The sequence below is a fragment of the Garra rufa genome, chromosome 24, assembly GCF_049309525.1.
Source record: "Garra rufa chromosome 24, GarRuf1.0, whole genome shotgun sequence".
In the NCBI taxonomy this organism is placed as follows: Eukaryota; Metazoa; Chordata; class Actinopteri; order Cypriniformes; family Cyprinidae; genus Garra; species Garra rufa.
The window spans coordinates 11,485,496-11,505,609 of record NC_133384.1 but is presented as its reverse complement, the minus strand read 5'-3'; the positions used below and the strand labels follow the sequence as shown (position 1 = coordinate 11,505,609).

Here is a 20,114-nt window from a genome sequence, read left to right as displayed (position 1 = left end):
AAAATCAATTACAAATAAATGCAGCCTTGCTGAGCAAAGGAGAACGCTACAATAAATGAATTAATAGAGCTGTTGGAATGATTGTTAGCATTATTTTGTCTTACTTTTTATTTATTTGTCAGAACAACAGTAAAATGCCAATACTAACATTTCTGAATGTTGACTTTTATTTAGTGGTAAACCCACAAGAAGAGCTCAGTCCTAGTTTTTGCTGGCAGCAGCAGATTTGTGAATGATTGTCATCTTTGGTCTTTGAACCCTGGCTAAGGAGCTGCTGTCAGAATAAACACAATTGGTGTCTGGTGTATTAGACAACAGAACGTTCTGGAGTTGATTGACTAATGGATGATTTCAGTCATCATACAGTAACCTTTCTCTCCTCATGAAGACATGCGATGCGCTTCTAAACAGTCTCTCGCTGTCGCTGCTTGGAATGATTGTTGTGTCTTTCTCAGACAGTTTTAAATGCTTCCACACTGACCACATGTTTGATCATTAGTGCACGCCATTTATTCTTTACTTATCATTTATTCTGCCTTTTTGCTTATTCTACATGCTTTGCTATTTTCGGACTAATAATTTCAGTTGCTGAACATTCGGTGCATCCCTAGTTAAAATGTTGCAATTAGCTTTTTTATTTTTCATTCTGCGGCAGAAATGGTTGTTAATTTCTTCAAGCACTGAGTGAGAGACGTCTGTACCGGCTGGGGAAGTATGAGCACATGGTGATGAGCATGTTGAGGATGAGCGTGGCCAGATCCGTCTCATTCATCACGGCCTGTCCTCCAGCCAGCAGACACCACTTCAGCTGTGGGATGGCCTGCAGCGGTCTCCATCCGTCCATGCCCTGAGCCCAGCAGCGCGTCTTGGCCGTCAGAGTCCCGGCGCTCCAGAACTCCTGCATCTGATCACACAGAGGAAGAGGTTTAAGCCTGGATCACCTCCACATGCTCCAGCTCCGGTCTACAGATACTCTACCTCCTCATAGCTGAAAGGTCCTCTCCTCTCTTTATCTGCGTTACCGAAGTACCACTCCTTCTCGCTCTCTCTCTTCATGTCCGGCGCTGCCTCTAACACATTACTCTGAAAACAACACACAAACCAATCAACACAGACTCCAACAACTAAATGCATCATAAACATACCACCGTTTAAAAAAAAGCAATGTAAAGGCTACAATTATTTGATCAAAAATACAGTAAAATTATGAAATATTTTAACAATTTAAAGTAGCTGTTTTCTATGTGAATATCTGTTAGAATGTAATTAATTTCTGTGATGCGCAGCTGTATTTTCAGCATCATCAGTCTTCAGTGTCACATGATCCTCCAGAAATCATTCTAATAAACTGATTGGCTGCTCGACAAACATTTCTGATTATTATCAATGTTGAAAACAGTATATTTTTGTGAAAACCGTCATACGTTTTATTTTTCAGGATTAACAGATGAACAGAAAGTTTAAAAGTATGCCATTTATTTGAAATAGAACTCTTTTTTTAACATTATAAATGTCTTTACTGTCACTTTTGATCAATTGAATGCATCCATGATGAATAAAACTATATTTAGAAACACACCTGCAGTGGGACAGTGGCTCTGTTGGTGTGAAGGTGAGCGAGGGTGAGCAGATCCACTAATATACGCACTCCATTAGAGTCCATGATATCCTTCACATTTTTCTGTTTGAACAGAAATAGCAAAATAATGAATGCCTGATAAACCATTTCCAAGACACACATTAACCACTCAAAAGTTTGGGATCAGTAAAGACTAATTTACTAAAAAAGTAATGATTTTTTGAAGAAGTTTCTTCTGCTCATCAAAGCTGCATTTATTTGATCAAAAATACAGAACAAAAACAGTAATATTGCAAAATGTTATTACGATATAAAATCATTTTTATTTTAATATACTTTAAAATATAATTTATTTCTGTGACGCAAAGCTGAATTTTCATCCGCTGTTACTGCAGTCTTCAGTGTCACATGATCCTGCAGAAATCATTCTAATATACTGATTTATTATTAGAATCATCAATGTAGGAAACAGTTGTGCTGACAAATATTTTTTGGAACCTGTGCTTCTCTTTTTTAGAACTCGTTGATGAATAACAAGTTAGAAAGAACTGCATTTATTCAAAATATAAATATTTTCTAACAATGTACATATATTTATGATTTATAATATACTTTTTATTAATTGAACTCATCCTTCCTTGGTGAATAAAAGTATTCATTTCTTTCAAAACAAAGAAAAAACAGTAGTGTATATTATTAGAAAACATTTCTATTTTAAATAAATGCTGTTCTTTTTAACCTTTTATTGATCAAACAATCCTGAAAATAAGTATCACAGGTTCCATAAAATATTAAGCAGCACAACTGTTTCCAACATTGATAATAAATCAGTATATTAGAATGATTTCTGAAGGATCATGTGACACTGAAGACTGGAGTAATGATGCTGAAAGTTCAGCTTTAATTACAGATATAAATTAAATTTTAATGTATATTAATATAGAAACATTGATTTACACCATAATAATATTTCACAATATTACCTTTTTTCTGTCTTTTGATCAAATGAACACAGCCTTCATGAGCAGAAGAAACTTTAGAGCTGCAGTGTTTGTGGAGTTTATCAGCAGTTTTGCGATGATCTGATGCTATTAAAGCCTGACGTGTGACTGACCTTGTTGAGGATGAGTTTGTTGATGAAGAGGATGAGTCTGTCTCTCTCCAGCTTGTCTGTACACTGGAGATATGCAGGAGCAATAAAAGCATGAGATCACAGCAGTGACATGATTATGAGATATCAGTTATCAATCAAACACTCCTGATCTGAACACTGACCCGGTCCAACATGCCCACGATGTACTTGGTGTCAGTAAACGGCCCGATCTCCTCGCAGCACTTCCCGTAGACGATGGTGAGAGCTTGCAGACACAAACACTTCATGGCCACTTTAGGAGTCAGCAGGAAGCGATGGTAGAGCTCATTGAAGAACTCATACCTGGAGAACAACACGGATCAGGATGATCAGAATAATGGACGCGAGATGAACGGCGTTCAGTGTCTGTGCTCAGAAACCTACGATCTCTTGATGGCGCCAGACTCTTCGTTCTCATCTTCCTCCAGCAGCAAACGCAGGTAATAATCCCCGATCTTAATCTCATCAGAAAGACACTCGTACTTCACCTGCAACACAAAACAACAGGCTTTCATTTACTGTTCAGACCTACACTGATGCTCACAAGATTAATAAAGACAATAAAGGCTTTTAAAAGACAATATCAAAATGATCAAGTATCAAAAAATTATACTTTATTACTCTAATATTGTGAAATATTATTTAAACCTTTTTCTATGTGAATATATTTTAAAAATGTAATTTATTCCTGTGATGCAAAGCTGAATTTCCAGTCTTCAGTGTCACATGATCCTTCAGAAATCATTCTAATATTCTGATTTATTATCAATGTTGGAAACAGTTGTGCCGCTTAACATTTTTTTGATCAATAAGAACAATAAAAATGAATGAAAAAGAACAGCATTTATTTAAAATAGAAAGGTTTTCTAACAATATCCCCTACTGTCCAAAAGTTTGGGGTCAGTAATTTTTTTCCTTTTTTTTTTTTAAAGAATTTAATGTTTTTATTCACCAATGATGTGTTAAATTAATAAAAAGTGATAGCATAGATTTACATTGTTAGAAAAGATTTATATTTTGAATAAATGCTGTTCTTTTTAAGAATCCTGAAAAAAAGAATCACAGGTTCCAAAAAAATAACTGTTTCCAACGTTGATAATTCTAATAATACATCAGCATATTAGAATGATTTCTGAAGGATCATGTGACAAAATTCAGCTTTGCATTACAGGAATACATTCTATTTTAAAGTAAAATAAAACCACAATTTTATATTGTAACAACATTTTGCAATATTACAGTTTTTGTTCTGTATTTTGGATCAAATAAATGCAGCCTTGATGAGCAGAAGAGACTTCTTTAAAAAACATTGCAAGTCTTGCAGATCTCAAACTTTTGAGCGGCAGCGTATGTGTTTTTGAATGATCTGTTCTAGCTGTGATTTATATGCAATTCATACTGATCCTGAAATATTTGTATTATGTTGTTCTGGCCTGCCACAGATTTACTTTCTTTATTTATCTGGTGTTTTTAGTGGCTCAGGAACACAGTGTTTGCTGATAGAGCTTTGTATTTACATTCCCAAAATATCCAACATTTTTGTGAACAAATGATTACAGTCAGGGCCTAAAACTAACTTGAAATGTGATTAAAATTGACCGAAAAATATTTTACCGGCCTGATTTTCTTTTTTACCTGGTCATGATTTATTTTTCTGTAATTAATCATGATTAATCGCATATTTATATTGTCATAATTTCACATTGAACCTCCAAGTTAATGAAGAAACTAAATAAATACAGTATATTTTAAATATGTGTTTAATGGCCAATACTGCTACTGGTGTCTCTATTAACTCAGTTTTACATATGAATTATAGCTATTTAAAATTACAGTATAATAGGCTCTGAAATAAATAAAAATGCTTGTAAAAAAGTGATTTTAAAATCTTCACATGAACTATAAACTATACAGATGAATTTTTGTTCAAGCTACTAAAGTTATTCAGCGACTAGAGCAGTCGAGTAATGATTTCTCTTTTTCTTTTGTTCTTTGTTTTCCATCAACGACAGACTTCAGCAGGTTTCACTTTAAAAGCAGCGCTGTCTCTTTAAAACCTGATGCGCATGACGTTTCCTGCCAGAATGAAAAGCTTGAAGGTTCAACTCTTGCAAATGAAGAAAATATGAAGTATCGTATTGATGTGCAAACGCAGACCTCGAACTCCTGGTGGTTCCAGGAGATGACGTTAACGCTGCCCAGCTCCCGGTCCACTCCGAACGAGCGCATCTCTGACTCCAGAGCGTCCCGCAGCTCCTCTCGGGTCTTCAGGTTCCAGATGAGGTTAGGGCGAGCGTGATCCAGCTGAAACCTGCACACAAACACTGAGTCACACACTACAATAACCACAGCCACAGCACTCACTCTGAGAGAAACAGACTCATGTACTTGTAGTAAAACAGCTCCCAGTTGGACTCGATCTTGATCCGCTGCCGTCTCTTCCTCAGGATCACCGGCTTTTGGTTTGCGCTCTACAATCAGGAGCACAGAATGAATGAAGCGCCATTCGGACAGTCTGCACAGAGCGTTATGAATATAATAACGGTTTATGAGACAATTATACAGTAACTATAATGGGACGTAAGGATGATAATGTAGACGACACCAGAGCTGTGAAATTATCAACGTATGATATGAAGTTAGGATCCTGCTCTACAAAACTGAAATGAGACACGGATGCCAACTGATCTAAAACACCACAATAACAACAGAAACACAAACACACATGTGTTACAGGAAACCAAGTGACTGACATGAGAAAGGGAGGGACTAACAGAGAGAGAGGGTCTCTGATTGGATAAAAGTACTCACCAGGTTATTCCTGTCCTGCTGCATTGATTGACAGCAGAACCCACAATAAGAGCCGATGGGAGGGGCAGAGATAAGAGAGGTTATTGGTCCTGAGGTCAACCAATCACAAGTCTGCTGAACACCAGCTGTTTCTGTCAGAATCTCAATGAAGCTGGCTTTTGGTGGCAGGGACGTGAATGTGCGTGATTGGAGGCTCAAGAGCAGAGAAACGCTGATGAAGATGATGATTGTGTGAAACGTGCTCGTGATACCAAAGCTGTGCCTTCATCTGCAGCTCATGCTTCATATCAATAACTCACCACTAAACTCATTTTGATTTAAGATGAAGATCGGATTGGATCGATATATGAAGACGGTGCATTCAAGATAAGATAATTAACTAAAATCAATCATTACAGTGCCTTGCAAAAGTATTCATACCCCGTCATTTTTTCACATTTTGTTTTGTTGCAGCATTATGTTAAACTGCTTTAAATGAGTTTTTCCCCACATCAGTTTACACTCCCTACACCATAATAATGACAAAGCAAAAACCAGATTTGCAAATGTATTACAAACAACACAAATGTTACAAATGTATTAAAAATCAAAATAAGTAGATTGCATAAGTATTCATACCCTTAACTCAGTCCATAGTTGAAGCAGCTTTACAGCCTCAAGTGTTTTTGGGTCTGATGTGAGCATCTTTGCACATCTGCATTTGGCAATTATCTGCCATTCTTTGCCTCACCTTTTCACCTCTCCATCTCTGTCAGCTTGGACATTTTCTAGAGTCCTAGTTGTTCCAGTCGTCTTCCATTATGGAGAATGCTTCTGTCAACCTTCAATGCAGCAGATTTGTTTCTGAACTCTTCTCTAGATCATCGCTTTAACGCAAGTCTGTCTCTGAGCTCTACAGGCAGTTATCTTGGTTTTTGCTCTGATCTGCATTTTCAGCTGTTAGACCTTTTCTGAGAGGTGTGTGTCTTTCTAAATCAGACTCATTCAAATGAATTTGCCACAGTTTAACTCCACTCCAAGTGTAGGAACATCTAGAAGCAATATGAATGCTCCTGAGATACATTTCCAGTGTCCCAGAAAAGGGTATGAATACTTATGCAACGGGATCTTTTCAGTTTTTTATTTTCTAATAAATTTGCACAAATGTTAAAAACCTATTTTTTGCTTTGCCATTATGGAGTAGGGAGTGTAGATTGATGTGGGGAAAGTAATTTAAAGTAGTTTAACATAAGGCAGCAACATAACAAAATGTGAAAAAATGAAGGGGTATGAATAATTTCGCAAGGCACTGTATATCAATTAATATATGGGTATAGAAAGACTAATTAGCATAGATTTATGACACAAATAATTGATCAGTTTAGCATCAGCTAGATTTGTTGTTGTTTTTGGATCAGTGCGCCTCTATTCACTGAAATCTCGAGCAGATCTATCAGATACAGACACAGTGATGGTCTGCAAATGTTTAGTTGGCTAGATTTTAAAGAATTAGATATCGAGCAAGCCATGTTTGAGTGTTTATTAGTAAAGACAACCAGAGACAGAAAATCAGAGAAACCCAAGGGAGCCTGTGTTCAAAATGCATGACACAAACCAAAAAGATCAGCCGCCTGAACGGCATCCGCAACCAGAGCGAAAAAATGAAAACCAGCAGATTCAGAACTGTTAAACAGCCCAGCTCTTGCAGTGTTAACATGCCCAGCATTGAGAGACCCGCTGAAATCATGAGCAGCGGTAGAGACACAGACGCTCACCTCCTTCTGAGCGATGCCCATCTTGTCTCTCCAGTGCATCAGCACGATATCCGCCTTCTCTTTGGCAAACTTCTCCACCTCTTTAGCAGCTTTACCCGCGATACGCTGCCACTCCGGAACTTTATTCCTGCCAAACTGGTCCTGCAAATAAATATATAATTTACGGGTCAATTTCGAGATTTGGGGTTATTTTATGGGCCATAAAATTTTGTTCAAAAGTTTACATCCCCTTGATTCTTAATACTGTGTTGTTCTCTGAATGATCCACAGCTGTGTTTTTTTGTTTAGTGATAGTTGTTCATGAATCTCTTGTTTGTCCTGAACAGTTAAACTGACTGCTGTTCTTCAGAAAAATCCTTCAGCTCGCAAACATTCCTTGGTTTTCCAGCATTTTTGTGTATTTGAACCCTTTCCAACAATGACTGTATGATTTTGAGATCCATCTTTTCACACTGAGGACAACTGAGGGACTCATATGCAACTATTACAGAAGGTTCAAACACTCACTGATGCTCCAGAAGGAAACACCATGCATTAAGAGCCGGGGGTGAAAACTTTTGAACAGAATGGAGATGTGCACATTTTTCTTACTTGCCCTAAATATCACACTTTTTCCATTTAGTAATGCCCTTCGGAAGCTATAGTAGATACCTACGTGTTTCCCAGAAGACAAAATAAATTAAATTTACCCAGATCTTCAAGTTTCAAAAGTTTTCACCCCCGGCTCTTAATGCATGTTCTTTCCTTCTGGAGCATCAGTGAGTGTTTGAACCTTCTGTAATAGTTGCATATGAGTCCCTCAGTTGTCCTCAGTGTGAAAAGATGGATCTCAAAATCATACAGTCATTGCTGGAAAGGGTTCAAATACACAAAAATGCTGGAAAACCAAAGAATTTGTGCGAGCTGAAGGATTTTTCTGAAGAACTCATGAACAACTATCACTAAACTTTTGACCTCAACTGTATATAATGTCTCATGTGTATATTTAAACACCATGTAAAACATTCCTACTGTAATGAATAGATTGGTGAAGTATGGTGAGATCTGTTAGTTCAGTGTTTATTCATCCTACAGCCCTAAAGGAGGATATCTGAGAACAAGATAATCTGTACCGTGGCGATCTTGACGTTGTCGCGTATGTGCATCCTGTCTACGTCTTTCTCAGGCACAGCATCAGAGCTGTCCAGATACGCCAGCAGACCCGTGGGCTAAAACACAGACCATGAGTGAAGATGTCAGTGTTTATTCTAGAAGAATAGCGTAAGTGAACATCTGTTGAGTGTGTGTCAGCTCACCAGGATCCTCTTGAGCAGGTTTAAGGCAGTGGGGTTTTCTGCAGTCCACAAACCCACCAGATGACGACTCAACTGCCTGCACATGATAAAACACTGATCAGCCAGTCACCTTTATGTATGTCCTGCTCTTTACAACACAGATTGGGTCAAAGCAGCTTTAGAGTATCAAACAGGAAAATAGTGTGTCAATCCTGCAAGAGGTAAACAATACTGCCCTCCAAAGGCAAAGTGCAGTAACTACCTGAACACTGAAACTGAGAAAAATGCCTTTAAAGTCTTTTGACAGCTAGTCAAACACTCTCACTTCTCTGAAACGGGACAAAACTGAACCAGGAGACTTTGCCACGAGACAAAACAGTTGTCACCAAGTCCATTTTAAGCTTTAACTCAATTTTGACCAAATGTGTAGTTACTGCACTTTGCCTTTAGAGGGCAGACAGTAAACACTCAGTTTTCATCATTCAGCTGAGTTCAGTTCAAACAGTATCTGTGCAAAAGTCGATGATTAAGTGTCCCCAATGACAGCGGCAAGGAACCAAAACCTTGAGAAGCCAGGCTCAGCGGTGCATTGCTCTGAACAGAACTGACCTGTTGGTGAGCATCCGCTGGTCGGCGCTGATGGTGAACATGGAGGTGTGGAGGTGTCTGGGTAGAGCTCCTTCACTCAGAGCCAGCTCCTGCATCTTAGTGGCGATCTCCTTATCTCCTTCCTGACAGACGACACACGCTCGTTCACACACACCCAGACAAACACATCGAACACAACGGAGGAACAAACGCCAGACTCACCTCAATGATGGCCTTCATGATCAGACCAGCGCCTTTGACGATCGCCATCGACGGATGCTGCGAGAGAAAGACCATACACCATCATTCTCACTAACAAACCAAACCAGCCACGCATTAAACTCATCAGAAGTGACAGAACATGCATTTATACCGTTACAAAAGATTGCTATTTCAAATAAATGCTGCCCTGTTGAAGTTTCTATTGATCAGTGAATCCTGAAAAATACACGGTTTCCACAAAAATACTGGAGAGCACAACGGTTTTAACATTAATCATTAGAAACGCTTCTTCAGCAGTAAATCAGGATATTAGAATGATTTCTGAAGGATCATGTGACTCTGAAGACTGCAGTAATGATGCTGAAAGTTATATACAACGCTGTTGAAAAGTTTGGGATCAGTATGATTTTCAATGTTTTTTAAAGAACTATTTTATGCTCAATAAGACTGCATTTACTTGATCAAAAATACAGAAAAAAAACAGCAATATTGTGAAATATTATTACAGTTTTTAATTTTAAACTGTAATAATATTTCACAATATTACTGTTTTTTTCTGTATTTGTGAGGTTTTCTGTTTTAATATATTTACAAATGTAATTTACTCCTGTGATCAAAGCTGCATTTTCAGCATCATTACTCCAGTCTTCAGTGTCACATGATCCTTCAGAAATCATTCTAATAAACTGATTTATTATTTTTATTATCAATGATGGAAACAGCAGTGCTGCTTAATATTTTTTGGACACAGTGATTTTTAGGATTCTATGATGAATAACAAGTTAAAAAGAACAGCATTAACTCATTTATTAGAAACTTTGTTTTATTTTCTATCACTTTTAATCAATTAAACACATCCTTGCTAAATAAAAATAGGAATTTCTTTCAGAAAAAGAATAAAACATTTACTGAGTGCAAAATTTTAAATGGTAGTTTATATTGTTACAAAACATTTCTATTTTAAATAAATGCTGTTCTTTTAAACTTTGTATTTATCAAAGATTCCTGAAAAAAGTATCACAGGTTCCAACTAAATTTTAAGCAGCACAACTGTTTCCAACATTGATAATAAATCAGTATATTAGAATGATTTCTGAAGGATCATGTGACACTGAAGACTGCAGTAATGATGCTGAAAAAACAGCTTTAAATCACATTTATCATTATTTTACATTGAAATAATATTTCACATTATTACAGTTTTTTTCCGGATTTTTAAACAAATGAAAAACCAAAAAAATCTTACTGATCCCAAACGTTTGAACAGTAGTGTATTCGCATAGAATTTATTTATTTTTGCTGTGTTTCTGATCAAATAAATGCAGTCGTGATGAGCAGAAGAGATTTGAGCAATATCTGAGCCCTGACCTGGAAGAGCTTGAAGAGCGTCCGTCCGTTGGAGGCCACCATCTCCAGCAGCATGTCGAACTGCTGACCCTCAGTGGTCTCGCTGTACGGAGCGCAGAGGGCAAAGGTCAGGAAGTCCAGCAGTGAGCTGATCACTAACGCTCCAGTGCCGTGCTCCTGGTGAAACACAGACAGACAGACTGAGCGATTGATTCTGGGCTCCTTCTCTTCATCAGGCTCATCTACTCACGGGACGCACCACATTAATGATGAACTTCTCCAGCAGGTTCTCCAGGAACTTCTTTGAGGACAGCAGAGAGGCTTTGTTGAGCTGCTCCTGCCGCAGGTCGTAATCGTCGTGCATCGGCTGCAGAAACACACAGGCCATACGTTAATGATGATTATGTGCATCTGGTGATGATCTAGAGAGGGTTATCCTGCTTCACTTACACACATCAGAGCACAGAGCATGTCTATGGCTGCATGCGTCACACCGTTGTGGTTTCTCTTCAGCGCTTTAACAGTTTTAACTCCCAACTTCTCTCTAAACCTGCAACACCAACACAACTGGTATTGTACAAATATGTGTTCTTTGTAATATAAACATGTTATAGAAGAATAAATAAATAAATAAATATAAATTAATAATCATAATAAAAAAAATCACTGTCAAAAAATGCAATTTCTGATAACTCATTCAATATTTGCATGTTTAACACAAATACCAAATGAATCCTAGATGTATAAATAGTGGACAGGAGCACAACTAGTCAATTCATACATCTCAGTGACCCAGAAATAATGAGAGATGACAGAAAGATAACAGAGAGAGCAGATGTAATGCGCTTAAGGTGAGACACTGCAGGTGAATAGAGGAAAAAAACTAATAGTTGTCACCTGTCTTACTCAGTTGATTGATTACACTGATAATTGCAAAAAAATGTTGTATTACAAGGTTTCTAAAATGTTAGGTTTAAATATGCAAATGATCCATTATTTACTGAAATATGCGATAATTTAAAAACATTTCTAGTACAAAAATCTTAACACTGTATGAACTCTGTTTCAAAACTCTTGTTTAATGTTGACATATTAGAGTAAAATGTTTTTACAGAGAGGATTTTTCTCATTTTGTTATTCCATAATTCAGAAAAAAAATCTTTGAACAGACAGAAAATCATGTATTTGTACCATTTTTGGGGGAGTAAAATGTATAAAATCAAGCAAATTATATATGAACAAATCCCTCTGTAAAAACCTTCAGGATATAGACAGGAATAAAACTGCTCAGTGTGGTGTGTGTAAGTGCTGCTGAAGTGGAGATTTATGGCTCAGTGTAGGAGAAAAAACTCATTTTCAGAAAACGGCCTTTAAAAATCTGTATTGTAATTGAAATCTATTGACACAAATAGATAAAGTGCTATAAAAGAAACACTTAGTGTCTTTTGGGTGTTTTCTTCCCACTAGTCTGAAAAAAAAAAACATTTTATTGAAAACCAAAAAGCCCAAAATCTCAAACTTGACAGGTGCATGAAAAACTGCATTTTTGCCTGCAGTGTCCCCCCTTAAACAAAAAAGGAAATGTAAAATATCAAACCAAAAGAAGGTTTCCTTAAAATGGTTTGAGACAGGAAAGCCAATGGAGACACAGATGGACAGAAATGAGAAAGAAAAGGGGGTACACTGAGATATATGGACTAATATTTACATTGCAGGTTCGAGTCCACCCATGGGACCAGACCTTAGAACAACAAAGCGGTTTTATTAAACTCAGACAAAACCTCAAACAGCAGGAGTGTGAACTGGAGTGAATAATAATAAAGGAAGTGTCCAAAGAGTCTCACACTCTCAGCTCAACTCTACATTAATCTCAGGTATGTTTAAGTGTGATATAAAGGTTGAATATATGAGGTGTGTGTTAGGATGGAGTCTGGTACTTTGGCAGCTGTGTGAAGGCCTGGAATCCGGCTTTGGACGCCACCAGACGTCTGAGGGCCTGAAACTGGGCCTCCAGCTCAGGGTTGGGTCCCGGCAGCTCCGCATCTTGAGATAAGAGAGCCAGGATGGCATTGCTGATCAGTTTCTCTTTGTTCTCTGAGAAAAGACCCTAGAAAAAGAAAGAACAGATAATGTGAATTAACATGAAAACCCTGATCCCACAGCAGACAGAAATAAACAGACACTCACGTCTTGAGTGACGGCGTGTAATACTCCACTGTAAGAGATGTTGGCGTTAAATCTGAACACTGCATCCGCAAAATTACCATCTACAAGAAAGAACAAACAGAACCAAGTTACTCGAGTTTCACAAACTAAATCAAAAACACTGATTGGAATCATTTATTGAACGGATCCTTTAAGTTCACTGTGCTGCTCTCTCAGCAGTGGGTTTTATCTGAAAAACATTATACTGAGCAGCGGAGCTGAGAACAGGACATTTATGAGAACTACAAATCTAATTTCCTGCTTCACAGCATTAAAGATCTGACACTATTGACCACAACATTCTTTTAAATAGACTTGAAAATGATGTTGGCATTAGTGGAAGTACATTGGCATGGTTCAAATCTTATCTGAGCTCCATCAGTTTGTGGCAATAAATGAAGAGGTATCATATCAATCACAAGTGCAGTATGGAGTACCTCAAGGCTCAGTACTAGGGCCATTACTGTTTACGCTTTACATGTTACCCTTGGGAGATATCATCAGGAAACATGGTGTTAGCTTTCATTGTTACGCTGATGATACTCAGCTCTAGATTTCTCCACGGCCCAACGAAACATACCAATTTGAAAAACTAACAGAATGCATAGCTGATATTAAAAACTGGATGGCGAGTAACTTCTTACTGTTAAATTCTGAAAAAACAGAGGTATTAATTATTGGACCTAAAACCTCCACAAGTAATGACCTAAAACACAGTCTAATACTAGATGGCTGCTCTGTAAATTCGTCATCATCAGTTAGGAACCTAGGCGTCCTATTCGATAGCAATCTCTCCTTTGAAAGCCACATTTCTAGCATTTGCAAAACCGCATTTTTCCATCTTAAAAGTATATCGAAATTACGACCTATGCTATCAATGTCAAATGCCGAAACATTAATTCATGCGTTCATGACCTCAAGGGTAGATTATTGTAATGCTTTATTGGGTGGTTGTTCTGCACGCTTAATAAACAAACTCCAGCTGGTCCAAAATGCAGCAGCTAGAGTTCTGACTAGAACCAGAAAGTATGACCATATTAGCCCGGTTCTGTCAGCACTGCATTGGCTCCCTATAAAACATTTGATATGAGAAGTGTGATGAGCTGCTGATGAACGTACTGGGAGGAGCAGCGAGGAACCTGAGGTGCAGGCTCTCCACCTCCTCATCCACTGGCATACTGAGGAGACCCCAGCGCTGGCCCCTGCGAGTGGGAGCCATCTTCACACAAACATCCCTGTTCCCCGACGCCCTCACGCTGTCCAGCAGACTCGCCAGCAGAGACTCCCTACAGACACACACGAACACACCAGACGGGAACCATTAGACCCTCATATGATGATCAGGAACGGGACAGGAGCCGTCTGTGATGAGGTACCTCTCTGTGGAGCAGTACTTCCGTATCTGACCGCGGATGAACTCGACGGTGAACACCTGAGGATTGTCTGAATCACAGACCAGAGCAAACACCTGCACAACACAAACACAAACGGCACATTCTGATTACACAGAAATATTATACTTATGTAAAATCTTATTTCTAATGCAATCCTCATGTGATTTTAATATGTGGCTAAAATATACACCAAATTGTCATTATCAATTCATGCTATTGAAAATAAAATAAAAAATGCCATCATATACAGTCTGCCTCCATTCTGGCCTCTAACACCCATTTTTTCACAATCCAAAACTAATTCTATAACTTTTGCCCAATGATTTTTCTCAATGAATATTCTATTTGGCTCTGAAATATATCAGATTACTGAAGTTAAACACATTGCAAATCACCACTCACTATGGAAGTCTGTTTCTACCATAAAATAAAACAATAAAAAAAATATATATTTTATGTCATTATCTTTTTATCTCACAATTCCTACTTTCTATGGAAGCCCGAATTAAAAAAAAGGTAATTACAACTTTCTATCTCAATTCTATTTCACAATTTTTTTACTTTTTTTCTCAGAATTGCAGGACATAATCTCACAATTCAGACTTTTTTCCTTGCAATTGAGAGTTCATATCATGCAATACTGACTTTATTTATCAGAATTGCAAGCTCATATCGTAGTTTATATTTCACAATTCAGAATCGAGATAAATGAGATAAAATGTTGAGATAAATGAGATAAAAAGTTACAATCTTTTTTTTTTATTCAGTGGCAGAAATGGCCTTCCATTCAATTCAGACCTTTCTTCTCAGAATTGCTAGTTTATATCTCGCAATTGAGTTTTAATCTCATAATTCGTGTTCATATCTCATAATTCTGAGTTTATATATCATTATTTGAGTTTACATCTTGCTATTATGAGTTTATATTGATATTTTTACAGAAAAATTTAATGTGATAGTGCAAATGGGTTTCCTTAAATCACTGACTTCCAAAAAAAATGTAGATTTTAAATGTACTTAAAATGAAGTTTCATCAGACCATGTGTTTCTCTAGTGTTGTATTTCAGCTGTACTCAGACAGACCTCTCCAAAGGGCTTGATGGTGACGATGTTGTAAGAGGCAGGGTCTCTCTCCACCAGACAGGTCTCAGTGAGGGCCAGAATCCTCTTCACAGGCTCCTGAGACAAACACAACCAGGAACATCCATCAAATCAGTCCCACACACATGAAAGCACATCATATCTCCTGAGCCGTGCATCTCACCACATGACGCGGCGTGATCTTCTGCACGATGAACTCGGTGAGCGAAGTGATGCATTCGTCAGAACCGTACTTCCCCAGACGCTCCCCGAGGAAGCCCTCGAACGTCAGAGTCTCCTTGCGCATGCGTAACGTGATGCCGATGAAGTTCCCGGCGTGTTCGATCGCGCTGCGGATGATCTCATCACGATGCTCAGACGCAAACAGATGCTACAGTGAGAGAGAAAGCGTGAGTTATGAGTGAATAAGAGGTTACTCCTGGACCAATCAGGACTGATCACGCACCAGTCTGCCGAAGCCTCCGTAGAGGATGCCGAATCCGCCCTGGTAATCAGACAACTCCACGAAGCCCTCGACGCAGCGGTAGTCATACGAGCAGATCACACGGTTGGTCTGAGGATCGATCTGATCTATGCCCCCCGGCGTCACCTCCAAACACACGCCCCTCCGTGTGTCGCTCCAGTGATGTTTAAAGCAGTTATAGCGCTGACAAACACGAGCAGAGACATGGAAACACACATGATCACACACACAGGCATTCACCTTAAACACTCAACTCAACACGAGCCTCAGACACTGAAGAATATGGCCACTAAAGGTCTGGATTAGGGCTGTTTAATATATTTACTGTCATAAGTCATTATTGTGTTAGACATGAAAAACATTGAACGGGCATTATAAAAAAGTAGATTTACAAAGAATTCATCACATAAATAATGATAATAAATAGGTATAATTTTTAAAATATTGAAATATGAAATTATTTTTCAAGAAATGGCCCTGTAAATATGAAATCAAAAGCAGCAGTAGATGGGTCTTAATGAGTGAGGCACTGAATCATTCATTCAAAACCATGGATTGTGTCTAGATTGTAATACAACGTTAAAAGACAAGTTCACTCCCAGAACAGAAATGTACAGATAATGTAGGCACCCCCTTGTCATCCAAGATGTTCATGTCTTTCTTTCTTTTAGTCGTTTTTTTTTTTGAAGAAAATATTTCAGGATTGTTCTCCATATAGTGGACGATACATTGATGTCCTAAAACATGAAACGATCCGTTTTTGTGAGAAACTGAACAGTATTTATATAATTTTTTACCTTTGATACACAGCCACGTCCATCTGTCCTGAGCATGAGTTCATCATCCGGTTCGTTACATGTGAACACGCTCTGGTGTAGTATACGCAAACGCCGTAAAGGAAAATTGGTGAAAAGTCCCGGATGAGTTTGCTCAAGCAAACGTAATCTTTTAGATGTAAATGGGTTTGAACAATCAGGATAAGTGCAAGTAATTACCATTTTGAATAGCCGCTATACCCACAATCTCTGTGCTCTGTGTAAACAATGAGTGTTGTGTTCATGCGACAGATCGCTTCCGGTGTTTGCGTATTCTACACCAGAGCGTGTTCACATGTAATGAACCGGATGATGAACTCATGCTCAGGACAGATGGATGTGGCTGTGTATCAAAGGTAAAAAATGATATAAATATTGTTCAGTTTGTCTCAAAAACCGATCGTTTCGTGTCTTAGGACATCAATGTATCGTCAAGAGTCGCAGGGTGTCATTTGGATTTGTCTGTGTGTGTTTTTGTTTACTTTTAAAGGTCTGGTGCCCATCCACCTCTATTATATGGCTGACAGACTGCACCGCTTTGAGTTAAAAATCTTTGAACTATCCCTTTAAGCTGCATTTTGGAAGTTCAAACTCAGGGGCACCAGAGAAGTCCACTATATGGAGAGAAATCCTGAAATGCTTTACTCAAAAAATAATTTCTTTACGAGTGAATAAAGAAAGACATCTTGGATGACAAGGGGGTGAGTACATTATCAGTATATTTTTATTCTGGGCGTAAACTTCTTGTTTATATCACATGTGCAGATATCGGGGAGAAACTCTTGCTGGTGTGATATTCCTCAACTATATCATATGATATAAATATAAAGAGGGGGATTTTTTTAACTCACTCTTCCGGTGATTTTTCCCTCTGAGAAGTCTGTTCTGAATCTCTGTGGAGAAGAGAGAGACGGTGTCAGAGCAAATCACCGTTAACAGAGACTGCGGGGGTCATTGTGATGAAGACTGTTGTGACCCGATGAAGAGGGACTGAAGGTTGAAGTGGAAGGACCAGAATCACAGAATCTTCTTTAATAAAGCAGGTTACATCATTTCCCAGCATGACATTCTCTAGCATTTGCGTTAGTGTTTATAACAGCAGTATTCCTCACCAGTGCTTCTGTTAGCAGCTCTGTGCGATGCTCAGTGGAAAACTTGAGTGTTTCGGACTTCTTCCCGCTGCCTTTCCGGAAAGTGAGGTTAAACTCGGTGCCTTGGCCTTTACCGACCGGAGTGATGCCACAGATATCACCATAAGGCCACTGAGAGCAATGACAGAACCAATATTACACCGTCTTCAATGCTTAAAGACAACAGCATCTACAACACTTTTAACTGAATTAATGTGACGCTTTGTTAAACTTCATATTCGAGATCCAAAGATGAAGGTCTTACAGGTTTGGAACGATTTAAGGCTGAGTAATTAATGACAGATTTTTTTTCTCGGGTGAACTATTCCTTCATTCAACAATCACACAGATGAAAGAGTGAAGTACCTGGTTAGTAACTTCTAGTGTAGTGGGATTGTATGTGGTGATTCCATGACTTCCCACTGAGAAAACACGCTTGTACCTGCAGAAACACAAACAGAACCAGTGTCAAACTGCACTCAATCAAACACTGAGATTAGATCATGTTGCATATATCACTTTTAGGGATGCACTGAAATTAAAAGTCTTGGCCAAAACTGAACAAAATAAAAGACCGGGCTAAAGGCTGATTTCTGAACACAGTTTTTCATGTATTTTGCCAATTTTTTCACCATTGCATAAATTAAATAGCCAAAATGTGCTTTTTACAGTTTTGCCTTGCTTTTCAAAGAAAACGAAAAACAATTACAAAACAACAATTTGAAACATATTTACTAAACACTGAACATTTTTAACATTAAACATTATAGCCTACCAACAAACCACAATTTAATTTACAATTAATAAGTTAGTAAAATAATATTAATGGATGATTTCAGTCATCATACAGTAACCTTTCTCTTCTCATGAAGACATGCGATGCGCTTCTAAACAGTCTCTCGCTGTCGCTGCTTGGAATGATTTCTGTGTCTTTCTCGGACAGTTTTAAACACTTCCACACTGACCACATGTTTGATCATTAGTGCACGCCTCTATTTGATCACATCACCTCATTGTTCACTATCATTTATTCTGCCGAACACCGAAACAGCTATTTGTGCTTTTTTCAGTCAGATAATTTCAGTTGCCAAACATTCTGTGCATCCCTAATAATTTTGTTAAAAAACTTTTTTCCCAAACTGGACCTCCATCTGATGCATTATCTACTGTCCTGGAGAATAAAGCAGACTTGTTGAGATCAGAGAGGGCCAGCAACATGAAAAACCAGACATGGTCAATAATGACATTGTTTTCAATAATGATGTTTGTGAGAGAGCAGGAGGAGAAAGAGAAGCATAAATGCAGAAGGTTGATCACTGCGTTAATCCACAAACACAGAGCTCATGTCAACACACAGCAGTAATGGAGGAGTGTGTTGAGCTGAGAGAACTGGAGCAGAAGAGACTGATGGAGACGACATGAGACATGAGTGAACTCTGAACACACACAACACTGCTATTCTGTCTGATACACATCCACATGAAGAGTTATTATGAGTGTGTCTGGAGTTACTCCATCAACAAAAACGAGATCCTCAATACACCAGAAACACCAAACGAAAAGCAATGACAGCTTGAAAACTGGTCTTCCACCCACAAACATTACCGTCATTGTGTTATGACAAAAAACAGGACAAAAGACAGAATAACAGGCAGCACTTGTTTAACAGGCAGGAGGAAAACATCAACGCTTTCACAGATTCACACAGAAACAGCCCTGCTTTTCTGATCCATGGACTGAAGTGTCTGACAGTAGAACACAACAGAAGAGAAGTGGTGATGTTCACTTCTCTAGAGGACATCGTATCCTAAACCCTTAACAGAGAAACTAGCTCCGTCAGCGATTCAACCTCCTCCACGTCTCATCAGGGAACTGAACAACACTTCACTAATATGAGTGTGAATGAGCATCAAATCAAACAAAACCGAAAATAAAAGCTAACATTAGTTTTGGAGAACTAACTCCAAACGCTGTGTCCTGTGGTCATGATGTCTGTGTGTTTACACTGACTGAGCGTCCTTTGTGAACGCAGGACAGTCTTCATCAGCATCTCATCTACACAGCTGACAGACACAGATAAAGCACACAGAACGACAGTTCACCGTTTACAACCTTCATGATGACTGACAGCAAACACTGAGATCAACTGACTCATATCTGTGGTGGACACACCGTTATCATTTACACACTCGCTTTACATTTCTCATCCAATTTTGAGTTCAACTGGGAATTGGAAACTTGAGTCATAATATATATATATATATATATAGGGGAGAGTGGGGTGATTCGTGCCAGTGGG

The 20,114-nt window shown here is 38.4% G+C and overlaps 1 protein-coding gene across 3 annotated transcripts in view; it reads right to left on the bottom strand.

Moving 5' to 3' along the window:
• Positions 1-20,114, bottom strand: part of LOC141300083 (dnaJ homolog subfamily C member 13) — a 56,969-nt gene that overhangs the window by 23,523 nt on the left and 13,332 nt on the right. For 2 of the 3 annotated variants that reach the window (XM_073830390.1, XM_073830388.1), the window contains exons 3-29: positions 18,182-18,257; positions 17,798-17,947; positions 17,537-17,578; positions 15,853-16,053; positions 15,571-15,777; positions 15,390-15,485; positions 14,289-14,380; positions 14,032-14,198; positions 12,895-12,974; positions 12,645-12,814; positions 11,158-11,257; positions 10,967-11,074; positions 10,729-10,884; positions 9,361-9,417; positions 9,160-9,281; positions 8,572-8,647; positions 8,389-8,484; positions 7,277-7,417; positions 5,523-5,540; positions 5,100-5,182; positions 4,869-5,022; positions 3,096-3,199; positions 2,855-3,014; positions 2,694-2,756; positions 1,580-1,681; positions 979-1,083; positions 702-904 (exon numbers count right to left, since the gene is read on the bottom strand). In XM_073830390.1, coding sequence (XP_073686491.1) covers positions 702-904; positions 979-1,083; positions 1,580-1,681; positions 2,694-2,756; positions 2,855-3,014; positions 3,096-3,199; positions 4,869-5,022; positions 5,100-5,182; positions 5,523-5,540; positions 7,277-7,417; positions 8,389-8,484; positions 8,572-8,647; positions 9,160-9,281; positions 9,361-9,417; positions 10,729-10,884; positions 10,967-11,074; positions 11,158-11,257; positions 12,645-12,814; positions 12,895-12,974; positions 14,032-14,198; positions 14,289-14,380; positions 15,390-15,485; positions 15,571-15,777; positions 15,853-16,053; positions 17,537-17,578; positions 17,798-17,947; positions 18,182-18,257 — 3,129 coding nt within the window. The remainder of the gene's footprint in view (positions 1-701; positions 905-978; positions 1,084-1,579; positions 1,682-2,693; positions 2,757-2,854; positions 3,015-3,095; positions 3,200-4,868; positions 5,023-5,099; positions 5,183-5,522; positions 5,541-7,276; positions 7,418-8,388; positions 8,485-8,571; positions 8,648-9,159; positions 9,282-9,360; positions 9,418-10,728; positions 10,885-10,966; positions 11,075-11,157; positions 11,258-12,644; positions 12,815-12,894; positions 12,975-14,031; positions 14,199-14,288; positions 14,381-15,389; positions 15,486-15,570; positions 15,778-15,852; positions 16,054-17,536; positions 17,579-17,797; positions 17,948-18,181; positions 18,258-20,114) is intronic. The other variant, XM_073830389.1, reaches the window with a different exon arrangement.